Source organism: Rhinoraja longicauda, chromosome 15 (genome assembly GCF_053455715.1).
Source record: "Rhinoraja longicauda isolate Sanriku21f chromosome 15, sRhiLon1.1, whole genome shotgun sequence".
Lineage (NCBI taxonomy): Eukaryota > Metazoa > Chordata > Chondrichthyes > Rajiformes > Arhynchobatidae > Rhinoraja > Rhinoraja longicauda.
The window spans coordinates 43174086-43193990 of NC_135967.1; the positions used below are offsets into that span (position 1 = coordinate 43174086).

Sequence of the window (19905 nt, forward strand, 5' to 3'; positions counted from 1 at the left end):
GGGGCAAGCCCATTTAGGGCTTTGTACGTGAATAGGAGGAGCTTGAAGTTTATTCTGTACCGTACTGGGAGCCAGTGGAGAGAGGCCAGAATCGGGGTGATGTGGTCCCTTTTACGGGTACCCGTCAGGAGTCTCGCTGCGGCGTTTTGGACCAATTGCAGGCGGGACAGGGATGATTGGCTGATCCCAGTGTAGAGGGAGTTGGAGTAGTCTAGGCGGGAGGAAATGAATGCGTGGATTCACGCTGTATCACTCTATGACTCTATTTTAAAGCCGGCATAATATAAACCTCTCATTACACTGGGAAGCGATTGGTTTATCAAGGTCAGAAGAGAGCAGCAGGAAACATCTGTTTTCTTCCTTTTGGTTTTCAATACGTGACATTTATTGTTAGGCTTCCTATCATACAAATGAGTATACCATGTTACACAGTACACTCCCTTCTCGCCATGCCTTACCTAAACATCCCATAACCCCACCGTCCCAGATCACCCCATTTCCATTACACATACCAACCCCCCTCCTCCCAACTTGTTCCGTCCTGTAGAGACTCATAATGCTGGTGTAACTCAGCGGGACAGGCAGCATCTCTGGAGTGAAGGAGCGGGTGATTTTTCTGGTCGAGAACCTTCTTCAGGCTGAAGTCAGGGGAGAAGGAGATACAGAGATAAGGAAGTGTAAGGTGTGAAAATGAGACAAAGGGGATGGAGATCAAGGAACATGTAGAATAGATCATCGTTAGTTGGGAGAAGGTGACAACAAAGCAAACAGAGATAAAATGTAGTCGGAGACTGTAGTCAGACAGGTGGGAGAACTGGGGAAGAGGAGGGGATGGAGAGGGAGGGAAAGCAAGGGTTACTTGACATTAGAGAAGTGGAATGTTCATACCGCTGGGGTGTGAGCTGCCCAAGCGAAATATGAGACGCTCTTCCTCCAATTTGCGCTGGGCCTCACTCTGACAGTGGAGGAGGCCCAGGACAGAAAGGTCAGTGTGGGAATGGGAGGGGGAGTTAAAGTGTTGAGTAACCGGGAGATCAGGTAGGTTAAGGCGGACTGAGCGGAGGTGTTCAGCGAAATGATCGCTGAGCCTGCACTTGGTCTCGCCGATATACAGGAGTCCACACCTGGAACAGCGGATTCAGTCGATGAGGTTGGAGGAGGTGCAGGTGAAGATACAGTAGATGTGGTTCGGGACCAAGCGCAGGCTTGGCGATCGATTTGCTGAAAGACTCCTGTATATCGGCGAGACCAAGCCTTCCTGTTCTGTGCTGATTCATTCCTGTACCTCCTCCCTCGACTCCATCCAGGAACCCCGACAGTCCTTTTGGGAGAGGTAGAAATTTACTTGCACCTCCTCTAAACTCATCTACTGTTCATAAGGTCTCAAGTGACAGGAGCAGAATTAAGCCATTCGGCCCATCAAGTCTACTCTGCCATTCAATCATGGCTGATCTATCTCTCCCTCCCTCCCCCATTCTCCTGCCTTCTCCCCACAACCCCTGACACCCGTACTAATCAACTGTATCCAGTGTTCCCAGGCTCCGATGTATCGGCGAGACAAAACGTAGACTTGCCGATCGTTTCGATGAACATTTACGCTCAGTCCGCCTTGGCCTAAGCGATCTTCCGGTTGCCAAAAATGTAAAAAATGTCAACTCCCCATCCCATTCCCACTCTGACCTTTCTGTCTTGGGCCTCCTCCACTGCGCTGGTGAGGCCACGCGCAAATTAGGGGAACAGGCACCCCATATTTCACTTGGGCAGCTTATGACCCTGCGGTATGAACATTGATTTCTCCAATTTCAAGTAACTCCCTCTCTCCCCCCTTCCCCACCCTAGTGGTTCCATTGGCCGCATCCTCGTCTCCCTCTTGTTACCACACCTTCCCCGGCCAACAATGGGCCATTGTGGGCTCCACCCTTCCCCAGGTCACCCGTTGCCGGCCCTGATTTGTCCTGACCTTTCCGGTCGCCTCCGGTTTATTCCACCCCTCAATGTGGAGATCTGTCCTTTTTCTGTCCATCCGAGTCCTTCACTGTTTTCCGGGCGGACAGAACGAAAGAATCTGGGAAATCCAAGGGCGGAGGAGTCTGCTTCTTGACCAATAATAACTGGTGTAATCCTGGGAATATTAAGACGCTTTCTCGTTCCTGCTCGCCGGACCTGGAACATCTAACTATCCTATGCCGACCATTCTACCTACCCCGGGAGTTCAGCTCGGTGATCATCACAGCCGTCTATATCCCACCGCATGCGGACACCGACGTGGCACTGTCCACCCTACACGATGTGTTGTGTCAACACCAAAACAAGAACCCTGATGCGGCTGTGCTGGTGGCTGGAGACTTCAATAGGGGAAATCTCAAAAAGGTCATGCCCAACTTCTACCAACACATCACGTGTGTCACCAGGGGGGAAAGAACTTTGGACCACTGCTACACGCCGTTCAGGAAAGGCTACAAGGCCGTTTCTCTCCCTCCTTTTGGGAAATCTGACCACGCTGCCATTTTCCTGCTGCCGGAGTACAAACAACGGATAGTACGGGAAGCGACAGTGACGAGGGACGTAAAGCGGTGGGCTGACCATTCAGAGGCCATGCTGCAAGATGCACTGAGCGAAGTCGACTGGAACATGTTCCAAGCAAGTTCCAGAGACGTAAATGAGTTTGCGGAAGCGGTTACGGACTTCATTGCCACAATAGCCGATACCATCATCCCCACGGTAAGGGTCAGTATCTTCCCGAACCAAAAACCCTGGGTGGACAGGTCTATTCGCGTGGCCTTGAATGCTCGCACCGCTGCTTACAACTCCGGCCTGGCATCCGGCAACATGGACGACTACAAGGGAGAGTCCTACCGACTGAGAAGGGCAGTGAAGGATGCAAAAAAGAGGTACCGGGACAAGATGGAGTCACAGATGGAGCAGCAGGACACCAGGCGCCTTTGGCAGGGGCTACGGACTATAACTAGCTACAGGTCCAGCACCCCCTCAACCGGAAGTGCCGGCTCCTCCTTAGCTGATGACCTGAACTCTTTTTACGCACGGTTTGAGACGGGTAACACCACCAGCTCGCCGTCTAAAAACAGCACCGAAGGGGCGCTGGCTAGCGAGGCTGGAGGGGGATCCACCGCCGGGGATGTGCACACATTCTCGGTGTCCGAGCATGAGGTGAGGTGGGCTCTGACGCGTGTGAACACGAGGAAAGCTGGAGGCCCAGATGGTATATCTGGGCGAGTACTAAAGTCTTGTGCTACTCAGCTTGCTCCAGTGCTCATCACAATATTCAACCTCTCCTTGGCAAAGTCCGTGGTCCCTGCATGCTTCAAAAGATCCATCATTGTACCGGTGCCAAAGAATGCCTCTCCAGCGTGTTTAAATGACTACCGACCGGTGGCCCTCACCTCGGTTGTCATGAAATGCTTGGAGAGGCTAGTCAAGAAGCACATCTGCGCCCTCCTTCCTCGCAACATGGACCCACTACAGTTCGCATACCGTCCGAACAGGTCCACGGATGATGCGGTCTCCCAGGTTCTACACACCGCTCTCTCTCATCTGGACAGCCAGGGGGGCTATGTGAGGATGCTGTTCATTGACTTTAGTTCAGCATTCAACACAATAGTCCCCAGCAGACTGGTTGAGAAGCTGCTGGAACTGGGGCTTAGCACCCCTCTGTGTGCCTGGGTCCTGGACTTTCTCACTGCCAGGCCCCAAGTGGTCAGGATGGGGGAACACACATCTAGCTCCCTCACCCTGAACATAGGATCCCCCCAGGGCTGCGTCCTTAGCCCCCTATTGTACTCCCTGTACACACATGACTGTAGGGCCAGGTTCAGCTCAAACTCCATCATCAAGTTTGCTGATGACACTGTGGTGGTGGGCCGGATCTCCAACAACGATGAGAAGGCCTACCGGGAGGAGGTGGCTGATCTGGCACTCTGGTGTCAGGACAATAGCCTCCTCTTGAATGTCACTAAAACAAAGGAGCTGATTGTGGACTTCAGAAGGGCTAAACATCCAAGGACGTACACGCCACTGGAGATAAATGGGTCTATTGTGGATAGGGTGAGCAGTTTCAAATACTTGGGAGTCCGCATCGCAGAGGATCTGACGTGGGCAACGCACATTGCCGCACTGGTGGGTAAGGCTAAGCAGCGCCTTTACCACCTTAGACAACTGAGGAAATTCAGAGTGTCGCTGAGGATCCTTCATTGCTTCTACTCTGGGGCTGTAGAGAGCATCCTGTCCGGCAACATTACAGTCTGGTTTGGGAACAGCTCTGCCCAGGACAGGATGGCCCTGCAGAGAGTAGTGCGTTCGGCAGAACGCACCATGGGAACTACACTCGTCCCCCTGCAGGACCTATACATCAGGAGGTGCAGATCCAGAGCAAGCAAGATCATGAGGGACCCCTGCCACCCCAGTAACGGACTGTTCCAGATGCTACGGTCAGGCAAACGCCTCCGCTGTCACGCTGTGAAAACGGAGAGGATGAGACGGAGCTTCTTCCCACAGGCCATCAGGACTGTCAACTTTGATAACCCCAGAGACTAAATTTTTGTCGACACTTTTGGTGCTATGTTTAGTAACTTATTAACTTTATTTATTGTAACTGTAATTATTTTTGTGCACAACCCGCAGGCATTGCCACTTTCATTTCACTGCACATCGAGTATGTGTATGTGACAAATAAATTTGACTTGACTTGACTTGACTTGACATCACCTCTACTTTCGATCTGAAGAAGGACCTTGACACGAAACGTCACCTACTCCTTTTCCCCAGTGACGTTGCCTGGCCCGCTGAGTTACTCCAGCTTTTCGTGCCTGCTTCATTTCAACCGTGGTGACGTTTTCCCCGCTGTAGTTTGCTCACGGTTAACGTCGGTGACAACTCGCGTTATTCACAAGGGTCCACTCTGATGGAGGTGGCTTTGATCTTGGGGGTGAAAATGGGTCCAAAAAGATGCAACCTGTTGCTTTTTACAATCAGAGCAAAATAACGAGTGACTCGTGCAAGAACAATTCACGAGTCGTAAATGAATCAAGAGGTTCCTGGTGAAAAAAATCATTTTTATTTTCACTCACACCCTACTCACCCATAAGATTATTAAGGGGTTGGACACGTTAGAGGCAGGAAACATGTTCCCAATGTTGGGGGGAGTCCAGAACAAGGGGCCACAGTTTAAGAATAAGGGCTAGGCCATTTAGAACTGAGACGAGGAAAAACCTTTTCAGTCAGAGAGCTGTGAATCTGTGGAATTCTCTGCCTCAGAAGGCAGTGGAGGCCAATTCTCTGAATGCATTCAAGAGAGAGCTAGATAGAGCTCTTAAGGATAGCGGAGTCAGGGGGTATGGGGAGAAGGCAGGAACGGGGCACTGATTGAGAATGATCAGCCATGATCACATTGAATGCCGGTGCTGGCTCGAAGGGCCAAATGGCCTCCTCCTGCACCTATTGTCTATTGTCTGTAAGACCATAATTCATAGGAGCAGAATTAGGCCATTCGGCTCGTCGAGTGTGCTCTGCCATTCAATCATGGCGAATCTATTTTTCCCTTTCAACCCCATTTCCCTGATAACCCCTGAAAATCCGTACTTATCAAGAACCCTGATCAGTTTCCACTTTAAAAATACCCAATAACGTCCTCCACAGCGGGCTCCAGTAATAAATTCCACAGATTCACCACCCTCCAGGCCAAAGAAATTCCTCCTCCTCTCCATTTTGTGCCCTCTGATCCTAGACTCTCCCAGTTGTGTAGGCCTTTCATTGTTTGGCAGGGGATGATTTAAAAGAGCTGACACTCCCGTGTTCACCATCATGACCTCGACTACCGCCTGTGTGGAGTTTGCACGTTCTCCCTTACTCACTGGGGAATCGAGGACCAGAGGACATGGGTTTAAGGTGAAGGGGAAAAGATTTAAGGAATTTGAGAGGTAACTTTCTCACACAAATGGTGGTGGGTGTATTGAAGGAGCTTCCAGAGGAGGTAGTTGAGGTAGGGACTATCCCGGCATTAAAGAAACAGCTCGATGGGTACATGGATAGGACAGGTTTGGAGGGATGTGGACCAAGTCCAGGCAGGTGGGACTAGTGTAGCTGGGACATGTTGGCCGTTTTTTTCACTCTATGACTCTAATTAGAATGCATAACGTTTACTCACCGTTGTCTAACTGACTGACTGATATTTCTTTTCTTGCTTTGATAGAAGCAGTTCTAACTCTTATGCACGACCAGAATATTTGTTTTGAGTCATTGGCTGAATTCCTGTTTGAGCTTCCTGTTTTAGTCAATCCCATTATCCTTTTCTGCATCAACAAGGAACTGCGATCTCAGTGTCGACATATTCTGGGTCACACGTGGTCTGGCGCTTTACAAAAGCAACAATTTTGAATAAAGTTGGACTCAAAAGAAAACCATGGTGTCAAAGAATGCATAAACAGCCAAGACTGGAGGATCTCGGCAGTCACAGAAGTCTACTCTTCTGGAAGGTTGGAATAAAGAGATGCCTGGAAAATTAATTAAGGTGCAGCAGTGACTCAAAACGTACAGATTCCGTGGTCAATGGTTTCCATTGTTGTGTATGGAATGATTTATCGTGCCTGTTTTAGTTTAGTTTAGAGATACAGCGCACAAACTGGCCCTTCGGTCCTCCGAGTCCGCACCGAACAGCGATCCCCGCACACTAACACTATCCTACACACACGAGGGACAGTTTACAATTCGTACCAAAGCCAATTAACCTGCGGACCTGTATGCCATTGGGATGTGGGAGGAAACCGGAGCACCCTGAGAAAACCCACGCAGTCACCGGGAGAACGTACAAACTCCGTACGGACAGCACCCATAGTCAGGATAGAAACGTGGGCATTTGATGAGGGGACATGATGGACATTGATTTCTCTAGCTTCAAGTCACCGCTGTATTCCTTCTCCCCTCCCCCCCCCGCCCCCCCCCCCCCCCCCCCCCATCCAGAGGAGATTAGTTTAGCTCACAATAATGTGTACCTTGGTTGGAAATATCTACACAAACCAGTGAATAATCAGTTATATGGCATTGAAGGTGAATAGCAGGTGCCCTCCATTTGGAAATAATTTACTGTGTTTAAATGTTTTTTTAAAAAATTAGAATTATTCTAAATGCTTTATAATTTTAATAATTTGAATGTGTAATACTGATTGAATAATTTAAATATATAATACTATAATACTGGAATTGTAATCGTTTTCGAATGCGAGATTATTCAAATTCCTTGAGCGATTGGAGACCCTTGGACTAACTTTAATCAGTCTTTAATGGACTTTATCTTGCACTAAATGTTATTCCCTTTATCCTGTAATCTGTACAATGTGGACTGCTTGGTTGTAATCATGTACAGTTTTCCAAAAAAATACTTTTACTGTACCTCAGTGAACATAACAATGCTAAACTAAACTAAACTAAACTAACTGAACTAAATTAAACTATTAAACTAGGCTTAACCTGTTATCTAAATCCACTTTTGCATCAAAAAATCCTCTTTTGGCTTTGGGGAGTAAGATAATGCTCGTAGATTTGGAACAGGCACATCTCTAGTTAAATATAGGCCAGTAATGAGCATGAGTGGATTACCTGAACATTATAGACAATAGACAATAGACAATAGGTGCAGGAGTAGGCCATTCGGCCCTTCGAGCCAGCACCGCCATTCAATGTGATCATGGCTGATCATTCTCAATCAGTACCCCGTTCCTGCCTTCTCCCCATACCCCCTGACTCCGCTATCCTTAACAGCTCTATCTAGCTCTTTCTTGAAAGTATTCAGAGAACTGGCCTCTACTGCCTTCTGAGGCAGAGAATTCCACAGATTCACAACTCTCTGACTGAAAAAGTTTTTCCTCATCTCAGTTCTAAATGGCCTACCCCTTATTCTTAAACGGTGGCCCCTTGTTCTGGACTCCTCCAACATTGGGAACATGTTTCCTGCCTCTAATGTGTCCAACCCCTTAATAATCTTATATGTTTCGATAAGATCTCCTCTCATCCTTCTAAATTCCAGTGCATACAAGCCTACTCGCTCCAGTCTTTCAACATATGACAGTCCCGCCATTCCGGGAATTAACCTAGTAAACCTACGCTGCACGCCCTCAATAGCAAGAATATCCTTCCTCAAATTTGGAGACCAAAACTACACACAGTACTCCAGGTGCGGTCTTAAAACAAACTATTAAACTTGGTCTCGACCCGAAACGTCACCCATTCCTTCTCTCCAGAGATGCTGCCCGACCCATTGAGTTACTCCAGCATTTTGTGTCACCCTTCAAGAGGAGAGGTTAAAAAAGGTTGAATAAACACAATAATAATACTTGCTGTGTGTGGCATGATATCCCTGCAATCATCACTCACCTTGCCACCTTCTCCTGTGCAAAAGAAAAACATGATAAAGGACTTGACCGCCTTCTACCATAACATGAACAGCCCTCTAATTAAATAAACTCTGTGAAAGGCTGTTCCCTTTTCCAGAACCTGCTTCTGCCAGATTTTCTTTGAAGACTGACACAAAATGCTGGAGTAACTCAGCGGGTCAGGCAGCATCTCTGGAGAGGAGGGATGGGTGACGTTTCAGGTCGGGACCCTTCTTCATACGTTTGAATTTTCATTCTTGGTTTCTGACTAACGACGTTCTTTTACTCACCCCAGCTGCCACACAAGCCTCACCTGCTGAGATCGGGAGGCTTTTTCTCTTTATAATTGTGCGTTAAAATGAGCTGAAGTTGTGTTTTTAATGGTCCTGGGCTTGCGTGCAAAATCATAATGAGGAGAAGGCAGGTGGATGGGGTTGAAAGGAAGAGATAGATCAGCCATGATTGTATGACGGAGTAGACTTGATGGGCCGAATGGCCTAATTCTGCTCCTCCGACTTGTGGACTTGTGAGTGGGGATTCCATTTGGATGCGACTTCATATACCTCTTCTTGTAAGTTCATAAATGATAAGGTATCGCAAAACGCTGGAGTAACTCAGCGGGGTCAGGCAGCATCTAGGAGAGAAGGAATGGGTGACGTTTCGGGTCGAGACCCTTCTTCAGACTGATGTCACTCCAGCATTTTGTGATACCTTCGATTTGTACCAGCATCTGCAGTTATTTTCCTTCGAAAATGATAAGAGCAGAACTAACCCATTCGGCCCATCAAGTCTACTCGCCATTCAGTTATGGCTGATTGATCTTTCCCTCTCAACCCCGTTCTCCTGCCTTCCCCCCATAAATGCTGACACCCGCACTAATCAATCTTTTCCTTTCCTGACAACTAAAATGCAGATGTAGCTGCCCTGGAAAAATTATTACCAAGAAATATTTAAATAACTCATCTGCGTATCAAAAAAATAAATGGTGTCGAACATAACCACACTAGTTTGTTAGTTTAGTTTATTGTCACATGTGATGAGGTACAGTGAAAAGCTTTTGTCGTGTGCTAACCAGTCAGCGGAAAGTCAATACATGATCACAATAGAACCATTCGCCATGTATTGATGCATGATAAGGGAATAACGTTTAGTGCAAGACAAAGCCAGCAAAGTCCGATTAATAGACAATAGACAATAGGTGCAGGAGGAGGCCATTCGGCCCTTCGAGCCAGCACCGCCATTCAATGTGATCATGGCTGATCATTCTCAATCAGTACCCCGTTCCTGCCTTCTCCCCATACCCCCTGACTCCGCTATCCTTAAGAGCTCTATCTAGATCTCTCTTGAATGCATTCAGAGAATTGGCCTCCACTGCCTTCTGAGGCAGAGAATTCCACAGATTCACAACTCTCTGACTGAAAAAGTTTTTCCTCATCTCAGTTCTAAATGGCCTACCCCTTATTCTTAAACTGTGGCCCCTTGTTCCCAACATTGGGAGTCATTGTTGTGTCAGTGTTAGTAAGACCAAGGAACTGATTGTGGACTTTGGAAGAGGAAGGATGAGGACCCACAACCCTGTTTATACCAATGGGATGATGGTGGAGAGAGTCACAAACCTCACATTCCTGGCCGCGCGTATTGCCAAAGATCTTTCCTGGACCCAGCACACTGATGCAATTATAAAGAAAGCACATCAACGCCTCTACTTCCTGAGAAGATTACGGAGATCCGGTACGTCAGAGGGGATTCTCTTGAACTTCTACAGGTGTACAGCAGAGAGCACATTGACTGGTTGCACCCCGGCCTGGTTCAGCAACTTGAAGGCCCAGGTGCGAAGAAGACTGTAAAACGTTGTGAACAATGCCCAGTCCATCACTGGCTCTGACCCCCCCCCCCCCCCCCCCCCCCCACCATCGAAGGGATTTACCGGAGTCGCTGCCTCCAAATAGCAGCCAGCATCGTCAGAGACCCACACCACCCTGGGCCACACACTCATTTCACCCCTGCCAGAGGGAAGAAGATACAGGAACCTGAAAACTGTAACGACCACGTTCAGGAACAGTTTCTCCCCAAAACAGCCATTTGGCTATTAAACACTACAACCTCAAATAAGGTCTGAACTACATAGATTATTATTGCTATTATTGCACTATTATTGTTTGTTTATTGTGTGTACGTATGTGCGTGCGTGTATGTATATATATGATCTATATATATATATATATATATGTGTATTTGTGAGTGTGTGCATATATACACACACTGAACTTTTCTTTTCTCTCTTGTTATCATATTGTTTGCAGAGTGCTGTGTTCACATATTCTGTTGTGCTGCTGGACGTACGAATTTCATTGTTCTATCTGGGACATATAACAATAAACCACTCTTGACTCTGGACTCTTGACTAATGTACACTTGACCCAGGTGGGTCAAGTTGCCAGCTTCATTTTGTGGATGTCACCATGTCATCAGTATGCACAAAGTTCACTTCTTCAACAATAATTAAAATTGGTGCAAAACCATGCACTTCCTGAGAAGATTGCAGAGATTCAGTATGTCAGAGAGTAGTTTTAGTTTAGTTTAGAGATAGGGCGCGGAAACAGGCCCTTCGGCCCACCGAGTCCGCGCCGACCAGCGATCCCCGTACACTGGTACTATCCTACACACTGGGGACAATTTACAATTTGTTCTTTAAGCCAACGTCAAATCAACCTGCAAACCTGCACGTCTTTGGAGTGTGGGAGGAGGGAGGGGAGGGGGAGGGGAGGGGGAGGAGGGGAGGGGAAGGGAGAGGGGAAGGGGAGGGGGGAGGTGGGAGGAGGATGGGAGGAGGGGGGGAGGAGGGGGGAGGAGGGGGGAGGAGGGGGGGAGGAGGGGAGAGGAGGGAGAGGGGGGAGAGGGGGGAGAGGGGGGAGAGGGGGAGGGGGAGAGAGGGAGGGGGAGGTGGGGGGGAGGAGAGGAGAGGGTGCTAAGGGGAACTAGAGATATTGAAGTGTAAGGTGTGAAAACGACAGATCAAAGCAGGCGATGCTCAAGGAAATGGGGAGACCGTTCTACATATCCTTGATGGCTTGATCAACGTCTGCTTTGATCTACAGTTCTCACACCTTGCCCTTCCATATCTCCAGTTTACTTCTCTGTGGACTCTCAGTCTGAAGGAGGGTCTCGACCCAAAGCGTCACCCATTCCTTCTCTCCAGAAATGCTGCTAGTCCCGAGAGTTGTGAATCTGTGGAATTCTCTGCCTCAGAAGGCAGTGGAGGCCAATTCTCTGAATGCATTCAAGAGAGAGCTGGATAGAGCTCTTAAGGATAGCGGAGTCAGGGGGTATGGGGAGAAGGCAGGAACGGGGTACTGATTGAGAATGATCAGCCATGATCACATTGAATGGCGGTGCTGGCTCGAAGGGCCGAATGGCCTCCTCCTGCACCTATTGTCTATTGTCTATTGAGTTACCATACCATACCATACCATACACATACAGCCGGAAACAGGCCTTTTCGGCCCACCAAGTCCGTGCCGCCCAGCGATCCCCATACATTAACACTATCCTACACCCACTAGGGCCAATTTTTACATTTGCCCAGCCAATTAACCTACATACCTGTACGTCTTTGGAGTGTGGGAGGAAACCGAAGATCTCGGAGAAAACCCACGCAGGTCACGGGGAGAACGTACAAACTCCTTACAGTGCAGCACCCATAGTCAGGATCGAACCTGAGTCGCCGGCGCTCCGACTTAGACGAAGGGATTAAAAGTACCATTAGCAAATTTGCAGATGATACTAAGCTGGGGGGTAGTGTGAATTGTGAGGAAGATGCAATAAGGCTGCAGGGTGACTTGGACAGGTTGTGTGAGTGGGCGGATACATGGCAGATGCAGTTTAATGTAGATAAGTGTGAGGTTATTCACTTTGGAAGTAAGAATAGAAAGGCAGATTATTATCTGAATGGTGTCAAGTTAGGAGGAGGGGGAGTTCAACGAGATCTGGGTGTCCTAGTGCATCAGTCAATGAAAGGAAGCATGCAGGTACAGCAGGCAGTGAAGAAAGCCAATGGAATGTTGGCCTTCGTAACAAGAGGAGTTGAGTATAGGAGCAAAGAGGTCCTTCTACAGTTGTACCGGGCCCTGGTGAGACCGCACCTGGGGTACTGTGTGCAGTTTTGGTCTCCAAATTTGAGGAAGGATATTCTTGCTATGGAGGGCGTGCTGCGTAGGTTCACTAGGTTAATTCCCGGAATGGCGGGACTGTCGTATGTTGAAAGGCTGGAGCGATTGGGCTTGTATACACTGGAATTTAGAAGGATGAGGGGGGATCTTATTGAAACATATAAGATAATTAGGGGATTGGACACATTAGAGGCAGGAAACATGTTCCCAATGTTGGGGGAGTCCAGAACAAAGGGCCACAGTTTAGTTTAAGAATAAGGGGTAGGCCATTTAGAACGGAGATGAGGAAGAACTTTTTCAGTCAGAGAGTGGTGAAGGTGTGGAATTCTCTGCCTCAGAAGGCAGTGGAGGCCAGTTCGTTGGATGCTTTCAAGAGAGAGCTGGATAGAGCTCTTAAGGATAGCGGAGTGAGGGGGTATGGGGAGAAGGCAGGAACGGGGTACTGATTGAGAGTGATCAGCCATGATCGCATTGAATGGCGGTGCTGGCTCGAAGGGCTGAATGGCCTACTCCTGCACCTATTGTCTATTGTCTATTGTCTATTGTCTATTGTCTATTGCATTCGCTGTAAAGCAGCAACTCTACCGCTGCGCTACCGTGCCGCCATTACTCCAGCATTCTGTGTCTAACTTCGGTGTGAACCAGCATTTGCAGTTCCCTGCTACACATTATGTGTGTGTGTGTGTGTGTGTATGTTTATATATACTTTTTCTCGTTTATCATATTGTTTACAGAGCACTGGGTTCACACGTCTGCTGTGCTGCTGCGAGCAAGAATTTCTTTGTTCTGTTTGGGACAAATGACAATAAAACACTCTTGACTGTTGACTTGTCATTGTCACATGAAGTCCCCCTAAAGTCAGCGACCATGCAGGAAATACTGTGTCCCTGCTGATGTTAGGACTCTGAAGTTTTGTTCCCCTGGTGTGCTCCCCCCTTTGGTCATGGATCTGCTTGTGTGAGAGATGTGCTGTGTGTGTTTGAGCCTGCAGCAAATGTTGACTGCAGTATTCTGCTTTGATCACTGCCCCGACTGTCATCCCACCTCCCTTTGGCCCGGGCACATTGGGGGAATACAGGCCTGGCTGCTATTACACAGGGCGGCATGGTGGCGCAGTGGTGGAGTTGGTGCCTTACAGCACCAGAGACCCAGGTTCGATCCTGACTCCGGGTGCTGTCTGTACGAACGTTTTAATACTTTCTCTCTGTGACCTGCGTGGGTTTCCACCGGGTGCTCCGGTTTCCACCCAGTGCGCGTTTGTAGGTTACTTGGCTTCTGTAAATTGTAAATTGGCTCTACTGTGTGGGATAGTGCCAGTGTATGAGGTGATCGCTGGTCGGCACGGACTCGGTGGGCCGAAGGGCCCGACTCCAGGCTGTATCTCTCTCTGAAGACTCTCTCTCTTTAAAGGGAGAGTGTGTCCTCTCTCTTTGTCCAAACCCTTCCTTTGTCCCTCCTCCGCTCCCTCCCTCCCTCCCTCCCCCACAACACCCACCATCTTCCCTTCTTTCCATGGCCATCTTTAGTTATTTTGGACACTGTCACGAAGATTGTACATTAAGGCATTGAGATATTTTCCATGGACTCCAAGACAAAGGAGGTGACATTTGTGATCTTAACGGGCAGCTGGGATTTGCGCAAGTCCTATTTTAGTGCACCAAAATCAAAGATAAGCACACTAATGATTTTTAAGGGTTTTTGTTCAGTTAATGATTTTGGTACCAAGTCCAACAAATAGGCATTGGGATGAAGTGCAACACTCACTTAGCACATCAAGGAGAATCCAATTTCTAGACCAACAAATAACACCTCGAGCCCTGGTGTATTAAATTATGAAGCGTGAAGAGGTTTTTCAGTGACATTTTTGAAGTGAAGCCCTTAAACCTTCTTCGAATTCATATACAGGGTAATGTCCCATTCCCGGACTGATTTGAGATGGAAATAGATTTTAGTATTCGGTGAGACATTCGAAATGGAAATAGATTTTAATAGTCGGTGAGACGTTTCATAATGAAACAGATAACACAGTTTCAGTAAAGTGCCCTCTTGGAGCTATTGGGACATAAAGCATTAAAATCATACTAAAAGTGAGATTTGTCCATCTGTTCGAAAAGCTTTTGAAAAATCACAAAACAATATCTCCGTAGGGATCATACAAGAATCGCATACGGAGGTTAAACCACTTTAGGTTCTGTTCAGTTTTCTTTTCAGTTCAGTTTTGTTGATTGTCACAGATACAGTGAAAGTCAGCAGAAAGACAGGACATGATTACAATCGAGGCATTCACAGTGTATAGATACATGATAAGGGAATAGAATACGTGTATGGCAAGGTAAAGCCAGCAAAGTCTGATCAAAGATAGTCCGAGGGTCATCAATGCGGTGGATAATAGTTCAGGACTGCTTTCTAGTTGTGATAGGATGATTAGGTTTAGGTTTAGTTTAGTTTAGTTTAGTTAAATTTAATGTATTGTCATGCCCACGTGTACCGGGGTGCAGTGAAATGCTTTTGTTGCACGCTATCCAGTCAACGGACAGACGATGCAGGTACAGCAGGCAGTGAAGAAAGCCAATGGAATGTTGGCCTTCATAACAAGAGGACTTGAGTATAGGAGCAAAGAGGTCCTTCTGCAGTTGTACAGGGCCCTAGTGAGACCGCACCTGGAGTACTGTGTGCAGTTTTGGTCTCCAAATTTGAGGAAGGATATTCTTGCTATTGAGGGCGTGCAGCGTAGGTTTACTAGGTTAATTCCAGGAATGGCGGGACTGTCATATGTTGAAAGACTGGAGCGACTAGGCTTGTATACACTGGAATTTAGATGAGAGGAGATCTTATCGAAACGTATAAGATTATTAAGGGGTTGGACACTTTAGAGGCAGGAAACATGTTCCCAATCATATCATATATATACAGCCGGAAACAGGCCTTTTCGGCCCTCCAAGTCCGTGCCGCCCAGTGATCCCCGTACATTAACACTATCCTACACCCACTAGGGACAATTTTTACATTTACCCGCCAATTAACCTACATACCTGTACGTCTTTGGAGTGTGGGAGGAAACCGAAGATCTCGGAGAAAACCCACGCAGGTCACGGGGAGAACGTACAAACTCCTTACAGTGCAGCACCCGTAGTCAGGATCGAACCTGAGTCTCCGGCGCTGCATTCGCTGTAAAGCAGCAACTCTACCGCTGCGCTACCGTGCCGCCCCAATGTTGGGGGAGTCCAGAATAAGGGGCCACAGTTTAAGAATAAGGGGTAGGCCATTTAGAACTGAGATGAGGGAAAACTTTTTCAGTCAAAGAGTTGTGAATCTGTGAAATTCTCTGCCTCAGAAGGCAGTGGAGGCCAATTCTCTGAATGCATTCAAGAGAGAGCTAGATAGAGCTCTTAAGGATAGCGGAGTCAGGGGGTATGGGGAGGATGCAGGAACAGGGTACTGATTGAGAATGATCAGCCATGATCACATTGAATGGCGGTGCTGGCTCGAAGGGCCGAATGGCCTCCTCCTGCACCTATTGTCAATTGTCTCGTCCACAGTGTACATATATATGAAGGGAATAATGTCTAGTGTGTCATATTATTGTCATGCGTGCCAAGGTACAGTAAATAGCTTTATTTTGTATGGTATTCAATCAAATCAAGTAACACGAAATATAGATACTATCAAGCCAAACTCAAGTACAATAGGTAGTGCAAAGGAAAAGATACAGAGGGCAATCTATATATATAAGAAGCTAGACACAAGATGCTGGTGTAACTCAGCAATATATATATATTCTAGACCAAGTGGACCCGTTGGGCCCAAACCTCTCCTACAATGGTGCAGCACACTCTCCTCCCCCACTCCCCCATCCCCTCACCCCACCCGCTCCCCTCTCCCCTCTCCCCCTCCCTCCCTCCCCCTCCCCCTCCCTCCACTTCCCCCCTCCTCCCCCTCCCTCCCTCCTCCCTCCCTTCTCCTCTCCCCTCTTGCCCCTCCCTCCACCCCCTCCCCATTCCCTTCCCCCCTTCCCCTCCTTTCCCCCTCCCGTCCCCCTCCCCCTTCCTCTCCCCCTCCCTCCACCCCCTCCACCCACCCCCATCCCTCCCCTTCCCCTCCCCCCACTCCTATCCCCTCAACCCCACTTATCCCCCTCCTCCCCCTCCCTCCCCCTCCTTCCACCCTCCTCCACCCCCCCTCCCTCCCCCTTCTTCCCTGTGGCGGAGTAAACTCGATGGGCTGAATGGCCTAATTCGGCTCGCATGGCTCATGCGTGTTCATAAGTGTTCATATATGATAGGAGAAGAATTAGGCCATTCGGCCCATCATGTCTGCTCCACCATTCAATAGTGGCTGATCTATCTTTCCCTCTCGACCCCATTCTCCTGCCTTCTCCCCGTAACCCCTGACACCCGTACTGATCAAGAATCTGTCAGGAGAATGGGGTTGAGAGGGAAAGATAGATCAGCCATGATTGAATGGCGGAGTAGACTCGATGGGCCGAATGGCCTAATTCTCCTCCAATAATTTATGAACATGAACAAATATCATTGTGTCCTTATAATAAATAAGATGTGTAGGAAGGAACTGCAGGTGCTGGTTTAAACCGAAGATGGACACAAAATGCTGGAGTAACTCAGCGGGACAGGCAGCATCACTGGAAAGAAGGAATGGGTGACGTTTCGTGTCGAGACCCTTCTTCAGATGGTCAGCTTGCTGCAATAGAATGCAGGATATTCCGGGAAGGCAAGTGTCCAGGGGAGTTTTATTTAGTTTATTTTTGAGATACAGCATGAAAACAGGCCCTTCAGCCCAATGAGTCCATGCTGACCATCGATCACCCATCATCGATCTATGTTATCCCACTTTCTCATCCACTCCCTGCACATGAGAGGTTATTTCTGGAGGCCAATTCATCTACAAACTCACGCATCTTTGGGATGCGGTAGGAATACGGAACACCTGTTCCTGTGCCGATCTCTTCAATATTTAATGTTCTAATACCTTTTACAAGATCAAGCCCTGTAACTTTTTCTTCAATCATTTCCTCAATAAAATACATCTCAGGTGAGTGAAAGGAAATATCTTACATCGTGTTCAAATTAACTAACCTTGGATCATGTAAAATCACTATAAACTTAAAGAAAATGGCTAACTATCATTAACGTATATTTACCTGCTTAGAATGCAGCAGGTAAATAGTTTATTAAAATATTGCTATCTTTTGTTTCAAATGATAGTTTAGCTTAGTTTAGAGATACAGCGCGGAAACAGGCCCTTCGACCCACTGAGTCCATGCTGACCAGCGATCACCCTTACATTAGTTCTATCCTCCACACGAGCGACATTTTACAGAGGCCGATTAACCTACAAACGTTTGGGATGTGGGAGGAAACCGGAGCGCCCGGAGAAAGCCCACACAGTCACAGGGAGAACGTACAAACTCCGTACCGACTGCACCCAGTCAGAATTGAACTTGGGTGTCAGGCAGCAACTCTACCGCTGCGCCATTGTGCCGCACCGACATGTTAAGCTACACATGAATATTGATTTCTCTCACTTCAGGTAGCCCTGGCATTCCCTCTCTCTCTATCCCTCCCCCATCCAAGTCACACCAGCTTCTCATTTTCACCCTACAAACAGCTAACAATGACCTGTTTCCATTATCAATGTTCCTTTTTTGCGTATCTTTCATTCATTGTTCTTTATCTCTCCACATCACCGTCTATATCTCTCGTTTCCCTTGTCCCTAACCAGTCTGAAGAAGGGCCTCGACCCGAAACGTCACCCATTCCTTCTCGCCAGAGATGCTGCCTGTCCCGCTGAGTTACTCCAGCTTTTTGTAACTATTTCATTAAAAAAAAATTTTTTTTTAGAGATAGAGCGCCGAAACAGGCCCTTCGGCCCACCGGGTCCGCGCCGCCCAGCGATCCCCGCACACTAACACTATCCTACACACACTAGGGACAATTTTTACATTTGCCCAGCCAATTAACCTACATACCTGTACGTCTTTGGAGTGTGGGAGGAAACCGAAGATCTCGGAGAAAACCCACGCAGGTCACGAGGAGAACGTACAAACTCCGTACAGACGGCACCCGTGGTTTTCTTTTCGATTTCAAGTTAAGTTTAGAGATACAGCATGGAAACAGACTCTTCTGCCCACTGAATCAACATTGACTGTTGGTCACACTAGTTTATAAGAAAATAACTGCAGATGCTGGTACAAATCGATTTATTCACAAAATGCTGGAGTAACTCAGCAGGTCAGGCAGCATCTCGGGAGAGAAGGAATGGGTGACGTTTCGGGTCGAGACCCTTCTTCACACTAGTTTAATGTCCACTTTCTCATCCCCTGCCTGCACGCGAGGGGCAATTTATAAAGGCCTGGGGAGTTTAGTTTAGGGGCGGTCACGGTGGCGCAGCGGTAGAGTTGCTGCCTTACAGCGAATGCAGCGCCGGAGACCCGGGTTCGATCCCGACTACGGGCGCCGTCTGTACGGAGTGTGGACATTCTCCCCGTGACCTGCGTGGGTTTTCTCCCTCTGACTAAAGAAGTTCTTCCTCACCTTTTTAAAAGAGCTCCCTTTTAATTCTGAGGCTGTGACCTCTGGTCCTGGACTTTCCCATCAGCGGAAACATCCTTTCCACATCCATTCTATCTCTATGCCTTTCACAAGGTTTTCACGAGCTATTGAAGAGTAGACGGATGCCTTTGTGCTTGGGTGACGTTAGCGATGAGTGGCGGGAGGTTGCTGTTCAACTGGACTCGCATGTCTGAGACCCGGACGTCTTCAGGGCAGATTGTAGCTGGCTGGAGCCAGTCACTTCCACCTGGTCCCACACTCACACACAGTCAATGTCACAGTGCACAAAGCAGGAAGACTGACCCACCCCACCCAAAGCAGCCCGTGACCCATCTATGTCCACTTCCTCAGTACAGTTAAAACACTGACCAAAAACAACAAGCACTTTACTTCCTCACTGGAATAGTTTACGGGGATGTTTACATTCCAGATTAATCTCTCCGCATATTCACTCATAATCTTGAAGTATGAGGTTTAGTTTGACTCTATCACTCTATGACTATGTAAGGTTTGGTTTAGTTTGGAGATACACCATGGAAACAGTCCCTCAGACTCACTGAAGATAGACACAAAATGCTGGAGTAACTCAGCGGGACAGGCAGCTTCTCTGGAGAAAAGGAATATGTGACGTTTCGGGTCGAGGCCCTTCTGTAGATATTTCAGACTGGGCCTTGGGCCCACCGAGTCCAAGCTGACCATCGATTACCTGTTCACACTAGTTCTATTTGATCCCACTTTCTCATCCACTCCCTGCACACTACAGGCCATTGTACGACAGCCAATTAA

General features: G+C 47.9%; 1 protein-coding gene across 2 annotated transcripts in view; it reads left to right on the top strand.

Moving 5' to 3' along the window:
* Positions 1–19905, top strand: part of kdrl (kinase insert domain receptor like) — a 234052-nt gene that overhangs the window by 36517 nt on the left and 177630 nt on the right. The window contains exon 1 of one of the 2 annotated variants that reach the window (XM_078412568.1): positions 8325–8602. The exons of the other annotated variant lie outside the window; for it this stretch is intronic. Coding sequence (XP_078268694.1) covers positions 8587–8602 — 16 coding nt within the window. The 5' untranslated portion in view covers positions 8325–8586. Of the gene's footprint in view, positions 1–8324; positions 8603–19905 lie in introns of those variants that run through there. 2 annotated transcript variants of the gene reach the window in all.